This window comes from Platichthys flesus, chromosome 14 (assembly GCF_949316205.1).
Source record: "Platichthys flesus chromosome 14, fPlaFle2.1, whole genome shotgun sequence".
In the NCBI taxonomy this organism is placed as follows: domain Eukaryota; kingdom Metazoa; phylum Chordata; class Actinopteri; order Pleuronectiformes; family Pleuronectidae; genus Platichthys; species Platichthys flesus.
In genome coordinates this window covers 7,066,433-7,091,637 of record NC_084958.1, presented here as the reverse complement: position 1 = coordinate 7,091,637, position 25,205 = coordinate 7,066,433, and the positions used below count along the sequence as shown (strand labels likewise).

Below are 25,205 nucleotides of genomic sequence, written 5' to 3'. Positions count from 1 at the left end.
ACACACACACACACACACATTGAGAAAGACACAGAGACGGGTCACTGAGGATTCTGAAAACTTCTTTTCTTTTATAGAAAATGACAGGAGACTGAAAATTCAAAGACAAATACAAACAGTTGATAGTATACTCCCGTACATTTTAGTGAAGGTAGATTGTGCTTAAATCACATTACAGCACCACTGCTCGTCTCCAGAGTGTTTTTAGAAGGTCTGTGTTTGAGAAGATTTTTTTAAATAACTCAGATAATACACTTTATCGGTCTTATGTTTGACAGCTCACTATTTTCGTCCTTCCACATCAAGGTCATATCATGTTCATGACCGTTTTCTTCTTGTATCACTTTACAGTCTCCAGAAAATATACAATTCACTTAGGAGCCTCTGTAAACAAATGACAAGGGAATAATGGTCAGTAACAACAAGTGTTGCTTGTGGGAATGATAAAAATGTTTATTTGACAATACTTCTTTTAAAACTTCCTTTCATGAGAGGGCTCAAGGCACAGAGGAGAACACTCTGAGCAGTTCAGATGCATAACACAAGACAAGGGAATTCCAAGACACATGGCTGTTTAAAGTCTTCAACCTTTCAGATTAAAATTCATGTCCCTGCATTTTCCAAATGAAATCAAGCGTTCTGGATAAATTAATTTCATATAAGTCGTAGTGGCTCATTAGTTAGTGCTCAGCTGTTTTTCAGCTGAGGAAAGAAGTTCAAGGCAAATGAAGAAAAAGTAGTGGAGTATTAATGCAGTGTTGTACGAGTAGAGTGGATCTAGTGGCTTAAACTGACAGAAGCCACATTCAAATAAAACCCTGGTTGAAAACTTAAGTGGATATTTGTTTGGACAGTCACATAAAACTTCTTAGAAAATACTATAATTTTGTAATTTCCATGTTTTACCTGCATATTCCACAGCTCGTGTTAATAATCACATTGACACTTCAGCTCCAGGCGAGAGGAGAACTATGTGTTAACACGAGGCTGATTTCCTGCGAGAGAAAGTGTTTTTCAGCGCTAAAAACACCAGAAATAAAAAAGGTGGGTATTTGAGGAACAGCAGGTTGGACTGTGGGGTGGAGGGTTTTTACAGCAGACTGTCAGTGAGGCTGACGCCTGCTGACTCATCCACAGTCTGCTGTCATAGTCCAGGAGGACTGGCTAACGGCTGTCAGAGGCCTGGGAAGGAGTCGACCTGGACAGTGTCCTGGAAGGCTGATCCTTGTCTGGTGTAGGATACACGGATCCTCATCTTCAAGCTCACCTGGAGGAGGAAAGAAGGATTTGGATTCCATTATGGGAATGGGAGGCGAAGGTTCACCACTACTCCATTTGTGTATGTGTAACAGTGCCCTAAATGCAAGTTCTCCATTTGCGTCATCAAGAACCACAGACCCACCTTGTTTGGGTTGTTGAGGACCACCAGCTGGGTCACCTTAGCTGCGCCTCGTGCCGGGAGAGAGTCCCCACTGGGGGCCTTCATGTGTAACTGGACACTCTGCAGGGAGATCAAATACAACTTTGAAGTCTAAAGCAGTGGACATGTTGTTGTTCCCTGTACCGCTGAGAACATGACACACAACAGGGCCGAGGCCAAGATGTGACACATGCTGAGCTCATGAGCTCAAATTCCCCTGAACAGTCCCACCCCATGAAGAAAAGTTCGGCTTCACACCAAAACACATCAGTTATATTTACCTTAATATCATAAACCTACACAATGATCTAAGTGTGGATTCTCCCAGCTGCCAGATGTATATGGTGGAAAAGTACAATATTATTTTGAGCATATAAAAATATAATTTCAAATGTGTATTTAATTTTTCTTTGAAAGGGTCTTTTTGGGAAAAGAAACAGTACGTTTCTATATTAGATATTATCGGGGCTCAGGAGGTAGGGCAGGTCTGCCAGTAACTAGAGGGTTGATGGTTCAATCCCAGTCCTGCCTATTCTACGTGCCGAAGTGTCCTTGGGAAAGATACTGAAGCTCTAATTACTCCTGAAGGCTGTGCCCCCTAGTGTGTGTCGTGTGATAGAGAGAGTGCTGCACATCGATGCACTCTATGAATGAGTGTGTGTGAATGGCTGAATGACTAAACTGTCCTGTGAAGAGCAGTGAGTGGCCATCAAGACTAGAAAATAACAATATAAAAAACATAAAGAAACATACAAAATATTCATTAATATTTTTGTAATTTGACATTTATATAGATTCAGTAAATATTAGTCCCATATGCTCTATGTACTCACTGGTAGCTATTTCCCTTCCACAGAGCTCAAACCTGCTTAAACTGGGGGAGACGGGAGAGGGTGGAGTAAAAGCGTGTTGAAGGTTAGAACTGTTTTTTTCCCATCCACCAGACCAAACTAGAAAGCCGGACCAGCCAACACAAATCTGTCAGAGCTCCCACTCACAACTGCCCACTACATTTTTTAGTCTGGTTATTTTGAGACTTCACCTCTGCAGACTTTGATAGAAACTTAGCCTTTTTCAGAATGACGTGTGGCTTCTTCATGATGAATACATGGTCTGACAGAGGAGGTTCACTGAGCTGAGTGTCACTGGTGCTGAAACCAACCTTGGGTACAGCAGCTTGCAGGGTGAAGGCGCTGATGTCCGAGTCAGTGGAGTTGGAGGCTATGAGTGTGACTGTCAGACCGGAGTCAGACTGTTTCTCACAATTAAGTGTCAAAGCCACGCCGTCTTTGTCGTACACCGTCACTGTGGGAGCTGTGGGAATAAAAGACTGCATTTACTTTACTGGAATTTTAACAAAGAAAACACAGATAGAGAAATAGAGGGATATGATTTGAAGCAATACAATTTCAGTGTCTCTAGTTTTGCTTCCAAAATAAACTTCCTCTTTTTGTCCTGAGCTACTTTCAGTCCGGTTTCCTGACCTTTGAGAGGGGCCAAAACTTTTCCTGCCAGCGCCCACGTAAAATGTCCGGAAAATGTTAGTGGGAGATCATGTGAGAATACAGCAGGAGAATATCCAGAACATTCACAGTGAGTGAGCGGGTGTGAGAATGACGTTTCTAAAATGTGACGGATGCAAAACTGGAAGAATGCAATTATCCAAGAATGAAAGAGGAACCATAACAGATGAGGACGTCATCTTGGAAAGACAACCTGAACGCCCGTGTCAATGCGCTGTCATGACCTTACTCCTACATGCTCCACCCAGACGCCACCCTGGCCTGAATGTTCCGGACATCTTCCTGTTGCTGGGAACTTGTCTGACTCAAACTATCTCCTGCTGTCTTCTTCATATGTGAAAAGCAAACGATGGAAAATGCTGAGTTCATGTCTGAAAACAACTTTTCATTCTCGAGCAGCGTGTGTGGTGTTTGTGTGTCTATCGGACCTGGTGCCAGGGGCGTTGGCTCGAATCCTCCCAGTAGATCCAGCAGGTCTCCTCCTGCAGTGCCGGCGGTGTTGATGGACAGACCTGGTGCTGGACTGGGCTGCAGAGGCTCCTCGGAGCCACCCAGCAGGTCCAAGAGATCACACACCTGAAGGGAGACAAAGACAGAGAGAGAAAAGGAGTTTCCTCATTGGAGTCTCAACCAAAACAAGTTTGTGGAGAATAATATTGAAGTATAAATGTGAAAAGTCAAACAAATATGTCATTAAAAACCAACCAACCAATAAAAGTCAAATACAGAGAATCAGGACTGGAAAGACTTTTCTCAAGCTCATCAGTAAAAATGTACTTATGGTGATGTACCTGGTTAGCAGGTTGTTGTTGCAGCAGTGGCTCAGCCTTCTTGACTGTAGCTGCCTGGATCTCCTTCATGGTTTCCCCCATTGACTCTCCATTGGTATCACCCAAGGAGTTCTTTTCAATCACAGGCATCCTCTCCAGCACCGCTGCCCTGTGGAGAGACACAGCATCTGAGCTCTTTACTGGTCAGAAAAGAACAACACCTGGAACCACAACATGCAGGAAGTCCAAAAGAACTCTACTTCAGATTTGCTTTTAAAGAGTTGAAAAAGGGAATGTCTTCATGGAACCTCTGCATACCTCATGTGGTCATATTTTTTGAACAGAGCGTTGTATTCAACTGCCCTCTGCTGGAGCTCCACGTCCAAACAGCTGCCGTAGATGCTGACAATGCTCCTGATCCGACTGGAGAGGATGGAGCGATAAAAAGAGAGAGAGGGAGTTAGAAGATGATTTGGATATTGCTGCAGCTATTTAGAAGTACCGTCCCGCTTTAAACAACTCACTGCTCAAGCTTTAAACCTAAGACTCCTCAGAACTCTTCACTATCAATATCTGTCGGCGACCAGATGTCGATCACCACTATACATGGCACAGTAGGGACACAGATGCACAAGAGCCTGAGACTTCAAAACTTAAGATATCAAAACGTAAAGTCTTACTCCACGTTGTCAGTGATGCGTGTGCTCAGTTTCATGGTGGCGGTGAGAGCAAAGCCTCTGGTTGCTGGGGAGGACATGTGGGACTGTAGAACTGTTTCCAAGGCATCCAGGGCATCGTCTTCAGATACCTGATAAAGACACGCGTCATGACTGGGTTCTCAAGCGGCTGTCACAATTTTATAACATGGAAAATGAATACACAGTTTATTTGCTAGTATTCATGTGGTAGAGTACAAAGTACTACAGTAACACAATTCAGTTCACTTCCTGTATTATACCCAACACTTGCTTTTAGGGTTACAAAGTTAAAAGGGATTAAGAATTAATAAAGATTCTTGGGTAATTTACCTGACTGATTTTTATTTGCTATTAAGACATGACATGTCAGATGCTTATTTAAAGAAGACCAGCAGGGAGCTTGGGCTTGACTATACTTCTGTTGTGTGTATAATTTTAAAAGTGAAAAAGGCTGTTTAACATTATTTGGTTAATAATCCTTTACTTATAAATAGTAAAGGATTCATATTTTTTATCTTTATTCAAGAGCCTGGTCTTTCAGTTTGAGAGCAGGACTTCTTGATTTCACTTTCAGATTTTGTAATGCTTTCACTCAGATTTTTTGTTCTGCACTTGAATGTTGTGCGCAGCATGTCTGTCAAATTCTAAAACTGAGACAAGACCTTTCACGTCTGCACATTAGCGGTGTGAGCGTTAGTAGAAGAGCTGAAGCTCAGGATCTAAGCACAAGCTGTTCTGTTTGAGTGCGAGTGCAGGGTTTTGGGTGATCTGGCTGCGAAATCACTCAAAGTTCTGCTATCAAAGTGAGACACCATGCTATTGAATAAAGATAAGGAAAAAGGAAACATAAACTTTCTGTACCGTAATGGCAGTCTAGAAAAAGAACCAACATCATTGGTTTCAATATCATGAAATGTGAGATCCTGCATTAATTGCAAACACAGCACTTTCTTTGTGCTGCATTGTGCTTTGCTTTGCAGGGAGGAAACCTACAGCGATAACAACTATACGAATAAAATGCAATCAGGATTTAACAACACAGTGGATGATTTGTGGATAAAGAGGAATGATTTATATGGGCGTACCTGTAAAGCCTCAGTCTCCTGACACTCTCCTTTCATCAGCAGGTCTCCATACTCTCCTATACACCAGCAGGCCACCTGCACCAGGGATGGCTGCACAGATACACAGAGCAAACATGACTCACTACAGTCTATAGTCATTGTATTACAGTCACAGTCAAATATAAACATAAAATAATTGGTCAGGTTCCTGGTAAAGTTTACTGGTAAGCAGAGCAGTGTGCTGAATTGTCACTTTTGCTCGAACTCACAGGAAGTTAATGTTGGAAATGGTGTGAAACTGCCGCACAGTGCACTGTCAGTACAGGGCTCCTCGTCTGACTCCATTCCAGAAATAAACCTCACTGCATCAGGCATTTTGTTGAAAAGCTGAAAGCCAAGCTATTCTCACTGCCACGGAACCACAGCAGCTCTGTCTGCTCCAGGACTGACACACTTTTCTCTCTGATGAAAATCTTTATGCATCGCTCGAGTTTCTCTCTGATATTGACACTGGTAATTCTATTAAAATAATTGTGTGTTTGTGTGTGTAAACAATGGATCCAAATCCTGGACTCATTGTCCAAAATCTGTTCTGATGCTTCCTGTTTTGTTGTAATCTCTAAAATGTTGTTCTTACAAATACCACAAGGTAATGTTTTCTATTGTGGAGTTGTATCTCCTGTGGTTTGCTTTGTTTATTTAGATATCAAATCATTTCATAGTATGAGTTTACATTTTTCAGTTGGGTCCAAAGGCCACATTACAATTCACATGAAAAGGAATGTCATTTTTTCATTGGTTTATTCCACTTTGAGACCCATAAATGAACTTGTAATCTTCTGTTCATGTTTTGCAGTTAAAAGTAGTTAAAATTTTATATAATGAATCATTCTCAGATTCATTATCGTTCTCATATTAATTTCTCAACTGAATATCTCAAATATATTTTATTATTTGTAAGGATAGGATCAGTATGGAGTAACACACAGACTTTAATCTTCAGTTACACTGGATGAATAAGCTGACCGATGCACAGATCTGTAAATTACTAATGGCCACACATGCACACACACACGTACACACCTGAGAGATGTCAGTGAGCAGGGCGCGATAGAGCTTGTGGACGGTGTAACAGTGCAGCTCAGAGGTGTTGGTGATGAGCTGGATCAGGTTGGGGACAGTTTCATCTCTCACGTCGCCCCCTGCCTGACAGAGTGAGGAATCAGAGTTAAACACATGCACACAAACATGCACAATAAGTCCATTAGCTAGAGAGCTGGAACCAGTATCAGGGTCGCCCTATATTTCCTCCCAGACCCTATGACCTCACTTAGAGGGATATTTCCATAATACCACATCCCCAATATATATCTTTGTGAACAATTTAGTCTCCAGCATTTAGAGAGACCACTGAACAGGATTAGTGTGAGCATTAGCTTATACAGCAGTCATAAGTGTTTAATTTATTCTCTCTACTAGACAGATGGTAAAATGAAAAGTAAGGATTTTAACATCGTGTAAAATGAGAAACAGTAGAAGAGGATATAAAGCCCTTTCAGAACAGTGGGCGATATATATGAATATTTGTACAGAAGGAGGAGGCCCCTGGTATCAGCACTGAGGCGTGACTTGTGACTGAGGCGTGACTTGACATCAGTGGAAAACGATAAAATAGTTGTGAGTGTGAGGCCCATGTCAGAGGCAGCAGGGTGAGTGGCTCAGTCTGTATTTACCGTGGTGAGGACATGCAGGATGGTGTCAATGTGCCAGCGCTGGGAGGGTGCATACCTGACAGAGACACACACACACAGCTAACTCAGTGGGGCTTGAGGGTGACTCAGAACCACACACACAATTGCATCTAGACCAAACCACCGCTTGCACGCGCATACACACAAACAGGGAGGTGCATTAAGTGGTGGAGTGATATACAGCAGAAACACTGGAGGCTATTGATCACAGTGGCAGCTAAATGGACAGGGACCTCATTGAGAATGGAGACAGACACAGTCAGATTTTCCAGCCACACACACATTGTACATTTCACGCACAGAGACTTTTTGTTGCAGCTTCATCACTTCACATTTATTATTAAGTGCATTCACATGCACATGAACGTCTGTGTGCACGCATGCACAGATACAGTATGTGTACGTACTACAACCATGTATGTGCACATTTTTGTGTTGGGCAGTGTTTCACCTTTCAGCAGCGTTGAATATGCCGCTGGCAGCATGAGACTTTAGCTCTGGGGGACAGGAGGAGAGGAAGAGGAGCAGCTCCTTCATCATGGTGCGGATGTTGGTGGCTGACACAAGAGCTAAGGAGAGCTCCAATGCACGGCTGGAGGGAAGAGAGGAGAGAAACAATCATGGAAATACAATGAATAAAAAATGAGACCTGTAACTGTTGACAATTGAGACGGCTGTTAGATACAGTGTAGTGTTCTGTGTAGATACAGCAGAGGTCAGTGTTTTCTCTACAGAACATATCAGTGTGCATAAAGATAGACGACAAGACAGCTCTCAAAAAGTGGATCCAAAACACCTGGCTCTCCGCCTGCTGGCTGTTTGGCTAGGTCAGAAACCTTTCCCCATACATGTTAGCAGAGGGGATAAGGACACAATAAAAAAAAAAGTTTCTTTCTTCTTATCACACAGATGTTTATTCAAGTATTTATTTTTCCCATTAAATTTGCCTTGACTTAGTTATTTGATGCTATTAAAATGGGGTGAAATGTCACGTTCGACAGCTGAGATTGACTCCTGATTGGTCAACTGCGTGTTTTGGCGGGACCTCGATACCGCGGCGCTACTACACAGACTCTGGCTGCCAATTACAACACCAGCGCAAGATGGCAGTGCCCATATCCAGGATATTTTGGTCATAAAGCATCAAATTGTCTCTTTTAGTCAGAGCATCAGACAATGTCCCGAACTGAAAATAACATTCTATTCAAGAGGTTCCCTAAATTAAAAAAATGTCATGAATGTCCACTTAAAGAAAATAACTGATCCGAGACCAGCTGTTAAATCTATAATTAACTAACTAATTAATAACTAATTCCAGACATCTCAGTCCGTATGTGAAAGGCATATCTCGAGAATTGTTCATCTGATGGGCTTTACACTTTGCATGTGTATTGTTAAGGGCACAGGGAAGTGCCAAACAGGCGACCAGTGTTCTGCAGCAGTGTCACTGTGCAGCTTTCTGATTCTGTCGACTGGGTCAGGCAGTCTTTATTTACTTCTTCTCAATCACCGCAGGTCACCTTTACAGTTTCAAAGATAGAGCTGCAACCAGCATTACTACAAGCCAAGAAAACAGCCCAATGCAAACAGACATGATTAGAGCTGGAACTGCATCTACACAATCTAAATCGTGTCAGAAGACACACATTAGGTTACGACATCTGAAAAGTAGGACTTCTCAGAGTCATGATTACTGAACGAGGTGAAAGTTACCGTTTTACAGAAGCGTCCTGGTCCTTCAGACAGTCCACTATGGTTCCTCTGTGGCGCTGCACAGCGTTGTGATCTGTGCAAACAATCTTTTGAAGGGAGGTCATGGCGATGTACCTGGAATCACATAATCAACAATGAAAATTACGATATTATATTTTTATCCTTCGTGCTCTTCATCGGCTAACAATCGAGATTAATTGGCATTGCTGTGCAGACTTATCTTCCTCAACATTACCACATAAATTATTTATCCGACCACTTGAAAGGTCTCATGAGCTGATCAAGTATTTATGTGAGCACAGGAGAGCTCGGATCCCGTGGAGCGGTTCTGGCAGGAATAACCCAGTCCTATTACTGCCACACAGAAACAGGGAGATTCAGGCTGACAGCAGATAAAAGACCAGTTAGGCCCGAATATTGGAGACAAACCCTAAAAAAAATGGGAACATAATAAAACCCAAAGGAGCTGTAACAGTCCTCCTCACTGCCTTATGAAAATGAAATGTCTCCAAGTTGAGAGATCAGCATAAAGGGACAGACAGCAGCCACCTGCTCAGCTCCAGAGGAATGAGCTTGGATTGATGGCAGGAGGTTTCTCTCTGTGGCTGCAGAGAATTTGGGGAGTTAGATGATTGGCCTTGAGCAAGAGAAGAGGTAAAATGACCACAAGCAATAAGAGAGGAAGGAGGGAGGGAAGGAGGAAGAGATTGAAAGGAGGAAGGAAAGGAGGCGGCGCTGACCGAATGTTCCTGTCGTTGTTCAGGAGGAATCTTCCCAGGATGTTCACAGCCAGAACCTGAGACCAAACAGAATTGAAGCACATGTTCATTAGATAACACTGTTCTCTGTGTATTAAACTGGGTAGACACAGTGAAAAGATTTGCTGGTGTCTCACCCTGAGGCCGCTCTCTGACTTGATGTCCAGCACAGTGAGAACAGTCTCATACAGCACAGCGTTGCCCACTGTCTTAGTGCTGTCAGTGTTGGTCGCCACCTGTACGACAAGTCACACACACATCAATACATCACCCTTTGTCTGTAACAGACCATTAAAGACCTGTGATACGTTTATAATGTACTAACTAATAATTTGCCTCTTGCAACCATTAACTTTTTTTTTTACTTCATACAGTTTTTAAAACACAATTCCTGATAAATCTTTTCAAGGAAAAAAATACCGTCTTACTTAGTAATCAAGGATCAGTAAGTTTTAAGGTACAGTGTGTACGATTTAGATTTCCACTAGTGTGTCTCTCTAAATTGTTCGAATAGTTCTCTTTACCCTAGAATGAATCCTATATAAAAAACTTTACATTTACTTTGGGAGAGGGTCCTTTCTGCTGTGGCTGCCATGTTTTTAACAGCAGCCAAAACTGGACAAACTAAACACATTGTGAGTTTCTATGACAGCTGAAGGCTAGCACAGGTTCTCTGTCATGTTTTGAGGGGGAGGGTGAGGTGAGGGGTGTTCAGCTGCAAGTTTCAACTTCACCACTAGATGTCCCTAAATTCTACACACTGAACCTTTAACTTAGTGCTGGATAGTCAGCATGAGAATCACTACCATGTCTGACATCACACAATGACAATCAATTAATGAGAGTTAAAAAAATATTTGACAGTTCTTTGTTACTTTTTGGGTTGTTTTTGTTGCAGGGCACACAGTTTAATTACAGACTCTGAGTGAATAATGGACCTGAGCGAGTAGGTCGTTCATGGCGTCACTGGCTACGTCATTGTTGCGTCCGAGGATTCTCAGCAACCTCAAGATTCGTACCTGAGGATGGAAGCAGGTGAGAGTCAACAGCTGGACTCATATTTATTCAAATTAACTTCAAATCAGCAAGAAAAGGAGGGCAATTGAGACAACAAGTGTCTATATTTATAGCTGCTTTCAGACAAATCAGAGGCTTTGGAGATTCTCCAGAGTTTCTCCTGTTAAAAAAGTCTAGATAATGTCCAAATACACACATATGAAAAAAACAAGAAAAGAAATAGATAATAAGAAATGATCATAATAATTTGTAATGTCAGTAAATCAAACTCCGGACTGATATGATAATGTGCAAGAAGTTAGTGAAAGTAACTGACCTGTAGGAAGGGATCACTAATTCCTGCCACGTCATGCTCTGGAGAGTAACCGGAAATGACCAGACCTTTCATGATCTGAACTAGATCTGGTACTATCTGAGAAACACACAGCAAAAAACTCATTGCAACACAGTGCACACTGAACACATCAGATCTGTCTATGACTGTGCGTGCACGTGTGTGTCCCGCGTACCTTCCTGAAGCGCTCGAGTGTCTCATGATTGCGCTCACACAGCTCAGTGATGAGCACCACAGCACCATGTAAAACACCTAGAGATACAGGAGGGAGAAAGTCAGAGAATACTTAGAGCTATGCGCGTGTGACGGTGTTACTGATACGTCATATTTCATTACGATCAACTGACCGTGGTTCTTCTCGACTAAGAGGGAGCGAGCGGCGGGAGCAAAAAGCTCCCCGAGTTCGTGGACTTTTCTCACGATGTGAACAGCACACAGAGCAGCCTGGAGGAAAAGGAGTGGAGCAAGTTATCAACACAAATACATAATTTCTATAACACAGAGCAGATGATGATAATGGGTTCCAATTAGTTTTACTGCTGAAAAAAGACTCAAATCAATGTAAGACAGCATTTTTTTTAATGCCCATAATTAATACTATTACAACTAACTGCTTGACCCCTAATAAGAATAACTAATTTATAATAAACAATAATAATATCTCTAAATGTGCAGCATTTTATAATTATTTAGCTCTAAAGGGAAACGTGGCACTCCAGCTTTAAACATAATTTCTGTTTTTCATTCCATGGTATTCATTTTTTTAAGAGAAACATGTACTAATGAGAAAATCACAGCATTTGTCATTCACAGCAATGCTGGAGGTAAAAATAAATTAATAAACAGCGACTATCCCTGTTCAGGTCTCCACCTTCTTCTTGATGTAGGAGTTGGAGGCTCGGAGCAGCCTTTCGATCTCTGGTGCCAGATCTCTGCACATCTCAGCAGAACCCATACAGGCCAGAGTGCACAGAGCCAGAGACTGTACATACTGGTTACTGTGAGCCAGGTCACTGGAACACACACACACACAAAAATGTGTTCAGCATTTTATGGAAATCAAATGAGAACAGCCTCCATTTGATGTAGCATGTGACATTTTTTTTTAACTCAAATCTTCGGTCAAACAGACACTGCCTCAGGTTATGTCACATGAGGCTATTTGTCAGACTTCAACAAGCTCCCTCTAGAGCCACAAAAGGGTGATACAGTTATGTCACCACATGTGCAGCAGTATTCCCCAGGATCTATAAACAAACTCTCAAATGCAGATGTTAAAATTAAGTGTTCCCTAAATTTTAAATGAGTAATAATCATTTTTTAAGACTTGTCCGGTTAGAGCTGTCCTTACTTCTTGATGGAGTTGGTGATGAGCAGGCTGGCGTCCTGCTTTTCGTCCAGCAGCATCATGGCTCCCAGGTACCCCACCCGCTTCTCACTGTAGCGGGGGCTGGCGATCATCCGAACACACTCCATCTAACAAGGAGGGCAACAACGCCTTTACATGTGAAGCTACTAGAAAAACGAATAGTACCGATGTCCCTGAGGGGAATTCTCAGTCTGAGGTTAGCCTCAGCTCCAAAGCCGCAGCCTCAGAGAGGGGAGCGAGTCAGTGACCCAGTTCCAGTGCCCGTCCCTGTGGACTCACAATCTTTGACAATAAGTCCTCGACCTGAAGACTTAACCACAGTTCAGAGTGTTCTGATGACAGAGGAAAGACTGAGGCCGAAAGTACGTGTTTGAATGCACAACGGCAACATTACTAGTGTAAAATGATTTTGCACATGACATCCATTGTGTACATTTTTGCTGAGCAGACGGATGATGTCTGTAAGGGATCAACACTCAGGACATAGTCGGTTGTTCAACCCAGTCCCTCCAGCTGCCATGATGGTTTTTTCGCCCTGCTAAACCCCATTAAACCCATGACGGGCATTAGAGAAAATCCCCTCACCTGACCAAAGTGAGCTGGGTAGCCCAGCATGTGCACGTAGAGCAGCTTGGCCAGGTTGTGCGATCGCGCCCCGCTGTCTGTCTGCCTGAACTGGGCCCGGATAGCGGCACACTCCCTCTGGATCACGCCCCGCTCCTCACACTGGGTCCTGGCCGACCTGATGGCCCGGATCATCTCTTGGAGGGGTATGGATGGAGACATGGCTGCATGTGTGTGTGTGTGTGTGTGTGTGTGTGTGTGTGTGTGTGTGTGTGTAGGGGAGGAGGGGTGTGTTTTGTTTGAGTGTATGTGGTGTTGTGTGAGGAAATGTTAAAAGATAATAACATATTAACAGAGAGAAACATACTGTAGTGAGTCATAGAGTGTTGTTTCAGGCTCCAACGGTAATTACAATGTGGTTACTACACTGTAATAAAAACTGTCTCTAAAACACACTACATGACAGTGTATATCTTTACAGCCACTAAAACTACATTTGCAGTCGCGTTAACAATGGCTGCTCGTGGCGATTAACAAGGATCCAACTGCATTTATAGAGAGTTTACAACAACATACATAGCCCTGTACACATCCCCCACTGACACTACCAACACGCTCACAGTGATGAGCTGGCTAACAGGTTAGCAGGACACTCCCACACTGCGGGTCAGTGAGTTGAGCCAGAGGCTAACTGCTGGAGCCCGGCTAACACTGCTGCTGCTGACACACCGGAGCTAATGAGCTAGCCGAGTTAGCATCGCACTGGGTTCTCGGGGAGCGGTTCAATGGGAGATATGGGACGTACCTATGTCGCTGAACAGAGTTCGTACAGTGTTTACAGGATCAGACCGGTTCTACCGACCCTCCTCCTCCTCACGACAGCAGTCAGTCCGCTGGAAACCACGATCCCGAGCTCACCGTCCATGTAGGGACCAAGCTTCCGTAAATAATCGCACCACTTCCTGGTTGGATTTTCAAAATACAACCTGGTTCAAGAGCTACTGCAGTTGTAACATTTTGTGTATAATTTGGATTAATATTAAAATCTTTGAGGGATTTTGCATTATTACTTATTGTTAATTTTTCTAGAAAAATACAAAGATTGTCAGCCTAAATTCCTACAACAAAGCACCTAAGAAATGTTTTCATACATTATTTACACTGTACTATATAGATATGGAATGTACATTCCTTATTTTTCAACTTTATATATATGTGCCTGATACGTTGCTGCTGTAGCACATTTCCCAGTCTGTGGGATTCAATACACTCCATCCATCCACTGTAGTGAAATAAAGGGTTAAAACTGATCTGTAGTCAGCATTGGCTCATTTAAACCACATTTACTGACTCCTAAGGACCCAAGACCCTGGGAAGCCGAGGTTTAATGTGACAGTTCATCTGTGATTATTGATTAATCTGAAATAATTTAGGGAAATGCATTTTGGGTTGTCAACGGTCCATCTAGTCAAAATGTAAGTAAAGTCTCATGCAAATGCCTCTACATTAAATTGACTCATCGTATGGTTTAGGTATTTACTCATAATTATGCAATACTCAAACATTTGAATGGACTAGAGTATTATTCGCCTTTATTTTGAAAGCATGATCCCCTTGTTTCCTGTCATATCAGCGGTACTGTGACGTGTAAACCCACCTAGACCTGTCATTCCCTCCTCTGACTTCCGCAATTTGATCGCTCACTTGTTCTTGTGCTCCGCCCTTTCTACGTCGGGTGATCCAACAGGTGGATGAAACATTGATGAGGTGCAGCAGATACCACTGCATCGTGTAAACCCCACAAACAACACTGTGCCACACGAAGACAACAGTGCACCACAATATTTAGAGTTTCTTACTGTCTACCAAAAATATGAGAATCATACGATTGAAGAGAATAGATATGTTGTCACTATATGCTAAATATATATCAGCGATAGCGATACACTAAAGAGAAGTTAAAGAACCCTCTTGTGATTTGTCTTCACACGTGTGGCTTGTTTTCTGAATTCTAAAGAGCTGCAGGACTTTGGAAACACCAAATACGTATTTCCCGAACAAAAACTTATTTCATACGAGTAAATGTAGAGTAAAGAGCCAGTGATCAGTCAGTGATAAACCTTCTCTCCCTAAAGGAAAACCTTTTTTCTGAGTCCAGATGTTTTATATCCATTGTGACCCAAATGGCTTAAATGAATTGTTCTGATAAAAACGGGGGACATTTCAAAAGAATCCTAGGATTCACATCAAAAGGGATTGGGTTCCTCCTAGACCGACACTACATCCTTCCAACAAGTTGCATGTTTGTGTTATCTTACAGATATACAACCCAGCCAACAAATAACTGACTGAGGGTCAAAATAAAAAACAGACAAGAGGAAGAATGACATATTTACAACTTTGATTATAATGGGTTTATGAAGACACATTTAAATATTGGCTTTCTCTGCATCCAAGACTCACAAATGACAAACAGCACATCATTCAACACAAACAGAGTGGAAATTTAAATACGACAATGAAAACCAACTTATTTCTGTTCAATGTGATATTTCATCTCAAACACTGGGGCCGGTCAATGACAGGGTAATAAAGTCCAGTGCTGTAGAACATATTCAGTGTTAACATATCCATTCAGTGATTAAGTACACTCATCCTCCTAGGACTCTTCCTCCAGGCATCTTTTTCCCACCTTTAATCCACATCAGAGTAAAGAGAGGAAGTGTCTGTCCACATGTTCAATTAAGACATTTGAGGGTCTTATCAATCTTCCCCAACACTGGCTTTATTTAGCGCTACATGGGGTGTCAGGTTCTCCCCCATGTCTGGATAGACCACTGAGCAGAGTTTTTGGCACAGAAGAGTAATTTTACCTGAAAACAAATGAGAGAACAGGGAAATCATTTTTAGATAAGATAATGGTTCGTTTTTTTGTGTCTGTCGTGCTTTAGAAACATTTACATGACCACTCGCTCACAGTAAATCCGGCGAATTATCTCCTGTTGGGACATTCTGCGGAATTTTTGCAAGGGCCCTTGACAGAGAAACTCCAGAGAAAGGAGATGTCACTCGGACATTTCTTCTCATGAACAGCATCCCCCCCCCCCCCCCCCCCCCCCAGGAGAATGTCAGGGAGTTCAGTGCCTGTCTCAAAGAAGCTTAGGAAACGACAGTTAAACTGTTTGAACATTATTTCTGGTTGGTGTTTATTGCAATTGCTTCCGAAACTATCTCAGCCTCGTTCATTTCCCCATAAATTGTTCCGGTATCAAAAGATGTTCTCAACTAAAGAATCCAAAACACTTTGCCTCAACTCTGAACCGTTATAGTGAATTTGCTGCCTTACCAATAATAGTATCAAAACACTGAGGCTTGTTTTCCCAGTAGACGCCAAAGAAATACACTGGGATGCCGGTCATCATGATGGCCAGTCCAATACCACAGACCAGAGGCTCAGAGTAGATGGAGAAGACCAGCAGGAAGGCCCAGAACAGCAGGTAGATCACAGGCCAGACAAGGCTCACCTAGAGGAGGAGGAAGAGGAGGAAGAGGAGGAGGGATCAAACATTCATTCATCAATTAGATTAAAATGCAGTTCAGTCAAATCAGATGTCAAGTTAAACGGATTTCTGTAGAGAAATCCAGGCTTAACATTGAACTCTGATGAAAAATGTGGCATCAGTGACATATTTACTATCCTCGGTCTGTGCAGCCTGGATGTCAACATTGACCCATAAGTAAAGAGCAAATATCCAATTAAAGGATTTGTGAACAAATTGCTCATAAATCAAAGTTTAACCAGATCAGGTTTGGCCAAAATGAACAATCTTACACCCCATGCAGACCTGGTATTACCAGACGTCCCTATATGGATGAACAATCACTCAGCTGACCTGCTACAGTTTCACAATGAAGCAAAGTATTTTTAACCCTCTCACGCACCCACATTTTTGAATTGTTAAAATCTTTCTTCATAGCAGATGTACAGTTCATTGATTCCTTCCGCCCCTTCTGACTTGTTGGGTGTTAATAGTTGGCTGGTCCACAGCCTTAGAGCCTTTCTTTGCTGACATGACATCAATTCTGCAGATTTGTCAGTTGCACTTTCAGAAATACTCAAGTTGGTCTCTGCTCATTTTTTCCTCTTTTCATGTATGAACATAAATTCAAGCTCCTGACTGTGTCTGCATGATTGTATACACTTGCAGCCACATGATTGGTTGATTGTATAATATGATGAAAAAGCATGCGTTCCTCACAGAGTGCCTGGTGATTGTAGTCCTCGTGAAAATGGTGTGTTGCAAATATGCCAGATTTAACCTGAGTTGTCACAAGACTTTACCTTGATGGGTCGATACATGTCCGGCTGTTTGATGCGCAGCACAATCTGCCCAGCAACAGTGATGCCATAGAAGAGGTAGTTGATGAAGCCCACGTAGTTAATGAGGGTGTAAATGTCGCTGGTGCACAACATCAGCAGAGATGTGGCAACCTGAATGTGGTGAGGAGGTCAATATTAGTAGTTTGTTGCAAGGGCAGAGGGCAAAGGACGTAATGTAGTCTTGTCTAAAAACAGTGCGGCAAGACTCACAGTGAACACCAAGGCCGGAATAGGAGTGCAGCGTGTGACATGAATCATGGCCAACAGACGTGGGAGATGGCCTTCCCTTGCTCCTGCAAAAAACAGCCTGGGAGACAGAACCGAAGACAATTAAATGCTGAGAGAAGAGCCAGATGGTGCTCGCGTAGCGTGCACTCTCCCAAGCTGAGGGGCAAACTCCTCTACTGGCAGTGGGAGAGGAGTCAATCAGAGTTTCAGCTGAACAAAAGGAGGTCTAGAAATGTCATAAAACATACTGTGTGGATACACCGCTAAGCAGAACTGCATACCACAAAAATTCCATCACAATGCATTATGGTCTAAAGGCTCATATCTATGGTTTTTAGTGGTTTACTATATAATCGGTCAGGCTCTACCTTCTAGAGACAAACAATTCCCCACTCAGCCACTTTCCCTATAATCTGAAATTCAGCTTGTGACCCGAGAGATTACGCTGCTGAAGCATTGTACTCCCGTTCAGCTCATTGTTCCCGACCTGCCTAACCAGTTTCTCTGTGTGCATCTGAACCAAATTGGAATGAGCCCACAAAAGAGGCACAGCGGTCACAGAAGCTGAAACAAGAAGGAACTGACCGCGACGACGTGAAGAGCGAGCCATTGACTCCCCCGAAGGTGGACAGTGCCACAGAGATGGGCATGATCCATGACATATGTCCTAGCAATTTGTCTCCAAATGTCTGGCAGAAATATGAGTAGAGAGAGAGAAGGGGGTATATAACAGATTCACCGTTAAAACACACGTAACAGCGACCTTGATTTCCAGGCCGAGTGTAAAAGAATGAGAGTTAGAGGCATTATTCTAATACATGCAAACATTAACTAAATGTAACAGCACGTTCACTCAGAACAGAGGGACAGTTTTCCTCACCACTGCAACAGCATTGGAGGCCAGCAGCTCCTGGGGGCTCATGGCTGTGATGTACGCTACGTTGGCAAAGACATAAACAAAAGTGACCACGGGGATAGAGATGAAGATGGCACGAGGCAGATTCCTGAGGAGAACACACAGGATAATGGTTAATGTACCATGAACCTTTATTTCTGAGACAGAGGTTTGAGGTTCCTATGGAAAAATGTAGGAAAACTATGATTCAACATGTCAAACATTGGAAACACAATTGGAAATAATTTGTTAAAATAGATGAATATTTGAAAATGTAATAAGTTATAACTTGTAGTGACCTCTGTTATGATTATAGCTAAAAATGCTTTAACACAACTTTAATCTAAATGTTGATGAATCAATTTGTCTAAATCTAATTCTCAGTTTTAAATAATAAAATCCTCTAAAAACTTCCACATATTTCCAACCATATTAGGATCCTTTCTTGATAAAGATATTCAAAGTACCTTTTGTAGTCAGATCCATGACCTCAGTCCCACATTTCCCATATTTAGATATTCAATTACTAATAAACATTAAATATGTATACCTTATTATTTTGACCTTTATGTATCTGATGTGACAGTGGACCTTTTCAAACATTCAGTGATCTACACGCACAGTTTATAACAGCTCACACACACAGAATCATAGTTATGGAATAAGCACAATCATTGAAACACAATCTTCCCCTCAAGAGTTAATGAGCTTTAACGCATATTTGATGAGCTTTGATTGTGTATATTGTGACTTTATGATATTGGAATAAAGGCAGCGTTTATGAAGTGCTTGTGTTACTTGTTTGGGTCGACCAGCTCCTCTGTGACGTAGTTGAGGAAGTTCCAGCCTCCATATGCAAACGAGCCTTGCAGGAAGGACAGAGCTATCAGACCGACATCGTAGTCACGGAACGTCTCGAAGGCGTGAGCTGGCTCCAACCAGTGATAGTGACCTGCCAATCAAAAAACATGATAAAAGACTCACTAAATGAAATCCGACTTGATGTGAACTGCTTTGCACCACCACAATCTGAGCAGCAGAGGGCACCAAACAATATCCAACGTTTGTTCTACAATTTGCATAAATTACTTACATTACATATAAATTACATTTTTTATCCAAATATAATTAGGTTACAGTAAATTAGATAATGCATTTTTAAAGATATCTCCTTCCTGTCAATTCCTATGCAAACCTCATCCTGCTGCAGAGTGCAATTCAAACATTTTAAACCATAATATCATTCATCATTTTAAAACCATTCAGACCAGCAAATATTCTAACATTGTCACATAATAATAATATTAACATAGTAATACCAGATTTGAACAAGGTCAAATCTCTGTACAAGACATTAATTAAACTACATCTCCAGCCTCGGTCCCAGTGGGATTGATGGGGCTAAGTGAGTGTGCGGCTGGGCCTGGCAGTGTGTGTGTGTGTGTGTGTGTATCTGTCTGTCTGTTTGTGTGTGTGTTTGCGTGAGGGTGTATTGTGAGTGGAGTGAAGCAGTACGAAGGACTGTAATCTCTTTCATGTTGGGATCATTAATCCTGTGAAAGCCACAAGGGGACTAAAATGTGATGGTAGCTGGAGCGTGGCTGCTTCAAAAACTGTTTCCCTCTTTTCTCTCATCATGTCTCAAGAGTTTTTTCCAATGTGGAGTCAAGACAAACAAAGAGGGATGATGAGAAGATGATTAACCAGAATTAAGATGAAAAAATTACATATTATTTAATGCAAAATGACTTCACCTCTTATTCAATGTAAATACTTTGAAGATAATATTCAGACAAAGTTTACACTGCTTCATTATGAAAAAACAAGACAATCAAAAAATAAAAAAGCAACTCCCCTAAGGCTACATCCACTCTACTATAGGTTAGTCACTGTTGCAACATTACGCCTGCCATCCACACTACTCTGGAGTTCTTGAGCGCCTAAACATAGCTGATCCCATTATAGCTTGAAAACTCTGTGGTCGTATGGACGGACAGAAATGGAGACATGTGTTTTCAGAGGTTATTATGGACAGAGATTGATACTGACCCAGAGCTTAAACATTTGTGCTCTAAAATACAGTTTTAAAAATGTAAATGTATTATTGTGGATGTAGGAGAGCAAGATGGACAACAGACAGATGTTCAAAGATAAAATGAAGAGCCGACAAAGAGGGAGGAATCCTACCTTTGCAGATTTGGACACCGCCCATTATGATGATGAGAGCCAGGGCCAGGAGCTTACCAGCAGTGAAGACATCTTGTACACATGTTGCCCAGCGCACACTGTAGCAGTTTACCCAGGTCAAAAACACTGACGACAGCAAGATACAATATATATATACAATCAGGTTTTGAGAATGATATTTGTTTTCTAGTTCTTCCATTTACTAATGTTTAGTGTGGATCAGATTTTCTAGTCTGTATACATAACGACATGACCCTTAGATAGTGTGCAACAAAAAATGTGTTAACAGGTTCAGAGTCTGCAGAGATTTCCAGAAAACATTAAAGAACGTAAACACAATATACGAGTGTAGGCTTTAAGATTTGTTTTGCCCTAGATTTAAATTTTTTAGCCTCGACAAGACTCCTCCACAAACATCTTAGAAAACATTTAAGGTTTGTGGTGAGTTCTGCGTTTGATGTAAACTCACCAAGCAAGGTGGTTTTCACCAACCAACAATGAAATCTTAAACCTGCAAGTGTTTCTCCAACGGACTTGAGCGGTTTTCTATTAAACAATAGTGTAAATGGCTACAAGGTAGAATGATACGAGGTGCCAGGATTTTTTCATCAAAATCAAGGATATTTCATGGGAAACTGGTGAAAAGGTCCAACATCTCACACAATATTAGAGTAAATGAAAAATAGTTCATGGATGATCTGATACTTTGTCCAGATCTGGCCCATGTCCAACTGCAAAGTCTCTGGAAAATTTAATTTCCAGAGTTCACCTTATCCTGCCAACAGACAGGGGTGAAAAAATAACCTCCATGGAGGTTAAAAAAAAATAAAAAACACGAAAATAAGCCTTAAATCTCTTAAATACAATGCCTGACATTATCTTTCAAAGGACGCGCCACAATGTTACTTCAAGATCCGTCTCCGTCAGTGCACTGTCTCAACCAACAGCAGTTCAATCTTGCGTTTTATTTGTCACTCACAGAGGCAGACTGCAGCCAGCAGACGGAGGCCGCTCTCCGGAGGGAGGCAGGAGGAGAACAGAGGCTGCAGGATGTAGTTGGAGAAGGTGAGAGCGATCACAGCCTGGTTACTGGGGTAAATAACCAACACGGCAATCCACAGACGCAGAAAGCTGAGAGACAACACAGGGAGTCTGGGTTAATGGGACATGGAAACGCATTACTGTCACACACCAGTAAGCAAATACATCTGTACACACACCGCACAAGCACAGCATTGTGTAAGACAAGAACTGCCCTTGCTATTGAACAGGACATGGAAAACAAAAGGGTATTAAGCATATCAGCTTAGTACATGACAAAAGTGCATTGGAGCATTGTTGTTACATTACATTAATGTAATGTAATGTAATGAGCATTGTTGTTACACACAAGAGTAAAGAGTGGATCTGGGTCAATGATGAAGCCGGACTCTTTAATGATATGGTGGGCATGACGGTGAGGGGTGGGAGTGTGACAGGAGTTTACAGTAAAACTCATGAATTACAATAGGCTTGCCAAAACCTTGTTATCTTGTAGAGCACTCCACATCTTACATACTTCCCTTTAAAAACTATTTGAGAAAGTTTACAAAAGCATGCACATCAAAACTTCATAAACACAGTGCTGGACTGAGGTGACGAAAAATCAGAAGACCAAAACGTGTCAAATTTAGTATTGCTTGATTGAATGTACGGGAACGGTCAGGCTCTAGAGGGTCGAGAGTATGTGCTCGACACTGTGTTCTGGTGTTAATCCCTTGGCAAAGGAGGTGATGATTTCACCCCTGTCCTTTTTTGTTGGTTGGTTACAGGTTTGTTTTTAGCAAGAAAACATTAAAAAATGTCCACGAAGCTTGGTGGACGGATGCAGAACCCGTATGGGAAGAACTCTTGGTAGAGCTTTTGGTCCACACCAAGAATTTCTTTGTTCAGCACTTTCTTTAATATTGCGACATTTTCACTTCAATCTGGTGCAGCTAGATTTGACACCAGGGGATTGCTGGGTCTTAGTGGAGATTTCATTGTTAAGTACTTTCATACAGTTTTGAAGTGTTATAATAAATTTAGAATAGCTTCTGAAGCAGACAAGTATGAATCCCAGTTTAAAGTATGAGCTGTATGATGCTTTCAATGTCCCAACGTCATATCTTTGCTGCAGCTATGCTTAGAGACACCAAAGCCAAATTTTGTAAATCCTACATATAAGAGCTTTGATCTTATTCTAATAAAAAGACAGTTGCTTCTCACCCAGCAAGTCCTCCAAATATGTCTTTGACATAGGAGTAGTCTCCCCCAGACTTGGGGATGGTCACACCCAGTTCTGCATAGCAGAGAGCTCCAATAGCCGTGATGACTCCAGTGGAGACCCACACGATCAGGGCAACACCCACTGAGCTGGCATTCTCCAGGACGCCCTTAGGACTCACAAAGATCCCAGATCCAATGATGTTTCCTGGGTGAGTCAAACAGACAGAGACAGATAAAGAACCACTCAGTAGGATACAGAAGCTCTCGAGATTAGTCAAAAATCTGCATTTCAACTAACAAACAATAATGTGGATGTTTGAGCAGTCAGAGCCTGCACTTTAACTGGCCAAACAAGTCTCCCTTAGCTCACTTTAAAGAATGAGATGATCCCAGTTTATTCCCAGTATGTGCCCACCATGCCATGACAGACATGGGCTTTGTTGAGGTCCTGATGTCTCGTTTGCTGAAGCCCCATAAGAAGAGACAGACATCAGACCTTGAGACAATGCGAAACATGTATAAAAAAAGCAGCATCCATCAGAGGTGGGGAAAGTGAAACTTGCGTGAAAACATGGCCTCTGTCAGAATATGGTCTTTTGAAAACTGATCTCGGATTGTCCTATCAATCACAGATCATTTGTTCAATTTCTGCTTCATGTTTCCAGTTGCAATGGTGCTAATGCTGATGAATAATGGTAAACTTTTTTAAAGACCAAATTCAATACATCACAATGGGAGCCAACACAAAAATCACTGTCCAGCCGTTTCTTCTCAGTGGTGCAGCACCACACTTAACCATTGTTTCTGAGGGTGATGGAAATTGCATTCTCAACAATGTGGGAATGGACGCCCATTAGTGGAATTGCTTTTTATTGAGTTTTTTTTTTCCTGCATGTGTAGGAGGCGGTATATAGGGACTGAGGAGGATTCATGACTGCCAACATTTGCCTGGAAACATGGTGGCCTCTATGAAAGAGCACATGCAAGACGCAGGCTCAGCAGTTCACGGAAAGAATGAGGATGAATGGAAAGTCGATAGGGGAGAGATTTCAGTCCGGACCACCTAGACTGATTTACAGCTCGATTCGGCTGCATTTTCTTTAAACATGAACAAAGATACATGAACATTCGTCTGTGTGTGTCACACTAGTTTACTATACTAGATAGTGGATGGCATCTTAAATTAGACCTCATTTTTGTTGCCAGGAAAAGGACAGGTGTAAACTATGGCTCTTAAATCCCCCCCACATAGATAACAGTACCCTAAAGATGTCTGTTTATTTGAATCAAGATCCATGAATTATTCTCTCGTAAAAACTAACATTTTTTGAAGAAAGTGAAACATTTTTGGAGATCTGCATTATGCTATAATCGAATGGGTTCTTCTCTGACCCAGACTGCATCCCTCCACAAGGTTCTGTGTAATCATGCTTACAAACAAACAAAAAAACATTCGAACGACCAATTAACAAACAATGATGGCTGCGTTCCTTTCCTCCATTTTAGAGTCCTGGTGTTTAACTTGCTGGGAAACTTGAGCTGTGTCTCAAACTTGAGTTGAACTTCAAGTCGTGGCTACTTCACTGCCTTGGGGCGAACCGTGCCGTTCACCTGTCGGTGGACTTACCCACTATGATGCCACAGGCGCTGACCAGGCCGATCTGTTTCTTCAGAGCCACCCCGGAGCCTTCACCAGTATCGCTGCCCTCACCACACTGAGACCCGGGCGGCTCCGGGTCAGCTGCTCCTCCTGCACCTCCACTGCTGCTCCTTTTCCTCGGATCCTCGTTCATCCTGCCCGGTGTGTCCCCCTCTGTGCTCCAGGGAACCGGGGCCGCGCCTCCTCTCCTGTAACCTACAGACACACGTGGCATTGTTTACAGAAAAATACAAGATTAAATCGCTGGAGGCGGATTCCATCTGCAGTCGGCTGCAGTGAAGCTCAAACGAGCCTCAGCAACTCAGCGTGCACCTGACGTTTTTATACAGTGACCACACACACACACTTTAAAACCCCTGTTACCACAACATAACACAATAATATCAAAACACTTAAAGTTTAAACTCACTGATTTGACTGGGAATTAAAGCCAGTTGTTGTGTCAACTTACCGACACGAACTTCTAATTAACTCATCACCGGCAGGAGCCTCGTGCGCCTAGTTTCCCTGAATGGAACTTTATTGACAAGGTGCTTGGGAGCAGCAGCTGTGACTCGGTGGGAAGAGAAGCTCGCTGTTAAGTGACCGTGGGGTTCATGTCGGCCATGAGGCTCCTCTCCCGTGGC

At 42.3% G+C, this 25,205-nt stretch overlaps 2 protein-coding genes across 2 annotated transcripts; both read right to left on the bottom strand.

Annotated features, from left to right (window-relative positions):
- Positions 1-41: 41 nt before the first annotated feature.
- ap1g2 (adaptor related protein complex 1 subunit gamma 2) lies at positions 42-13,937 on the bottom strand. The gene is made up of 22 exons (XM_062404893.1): positions 13,787-13,937; positions 13,003-13,205; positions 12,400-12,524; positions 11,920-12,061; positions 11,396-11,492; positions 11,224-11,300; positions 11,031-11,126; positions 10,636-10,716; positions 9,835-9,933; positions 9,680-9,735; positions 8,940-9,053; positions 7,678-7,818; positions 7,209-7,263; positions 6,559-6,681; positions 5,497-5,586; positions 4,394-4,521; positions 4,032-4,136; positions 3,735-3,882; positions 3,372-3,519; positions 2,583-2,734; positions 1,403-1,501; positions 42-1,267 (listed from the first exon to the last, which is right to left on the bottom strand). Exons 2-22 carry the CDS (start codon positions 13,201-13,203, stop codon positions 1,175-1,177), a joined length of 2,370 nt encoding a protein of 789 aa, XP_062260877.1. The 5' UTR covers positions 13,204-13,205; positions 13,787-13,937; the 3' UTR covers positions 42-1,174.
- A 628-nt stretch (positions 13,938-14,565) lies between these two features.
- slc7a8b (solute carrier family 7 member 8b) lies at positions 14,566-25,205 on the bottom strand. The gene is made up of 12 exons (XM_062405307.1): positions 25,031-25,205; positions 24,547-24,774; positions 22,920-23,124; positions 21,652-21,803; positions 20,673-20,798; positions 19,284-19,437; positions 18,471-18,594; positions 18,176-18,279; positions 17,573-17,669; positions 17,324-17,473; positions 16,328-16,505; positions 14,566-15,854 (listed from the first exon to the last, which is right to left on the bottom strand). The coding sequence occupies exons 2-12, from the start codon at positions 24,710-24,712 to the stop codon at positions 15,745-15,747; spliced, it is 1,566 nt and encodes a 521-aa protein (XP_062261291.1). The 5' UTR covers positions 24,713-24,774; positions 25,031-25,205; the 3' UTR covers positions 14,566-15,744.

Excerpts from the sequence above, each read along its gene's own strand:
- ap1g2 (XM_062404893.1), bottom strand. The coding sequence starts at position 13,203 with ATGTCTCCATCCATACCCCTCCAAGAGATGATCCGGGCCATCAGGTCG. Across the intron at positions 6,682-7,208 it reads TCCTGCATGTCCTCACCACG|GCAGGGGGCGACGTGAGAGA; the intron begins GTAAATACAGAC and ends TCACTCTGTCAG. Across the intron at positions 3,883-4,031 it reads AAAAAATATGACCACATGAG|GGCAGCGGTGCTGGAGAGGA; the intron begins GTATGCAGAGGT and ends GTCTCTCCACAG.
- slc7a8b (XM_062405307.1), bottom strand. The coding sequence starts at position 24,712 with ATGAACGAGGATCCGAGGAAAAGGAGCAGCAGTGGAGGTGCAGGAGGA. Across the intron at positions 23,125-24,546 it reads CGCCTGTGGCATCATAGTGG|GAAACATCATTGGATCTGGG; the intron begins GTAAGTCCACCG and ends TGACTCACCCAG. Across the intron at positions 15,855-16,327 it reads GTGTTTTGATACTATTATTG|GTAAAATTACTCTTCTGTGC; the intron begins GTAAGGCAGCAA and ends ATTTGTTTTCAG.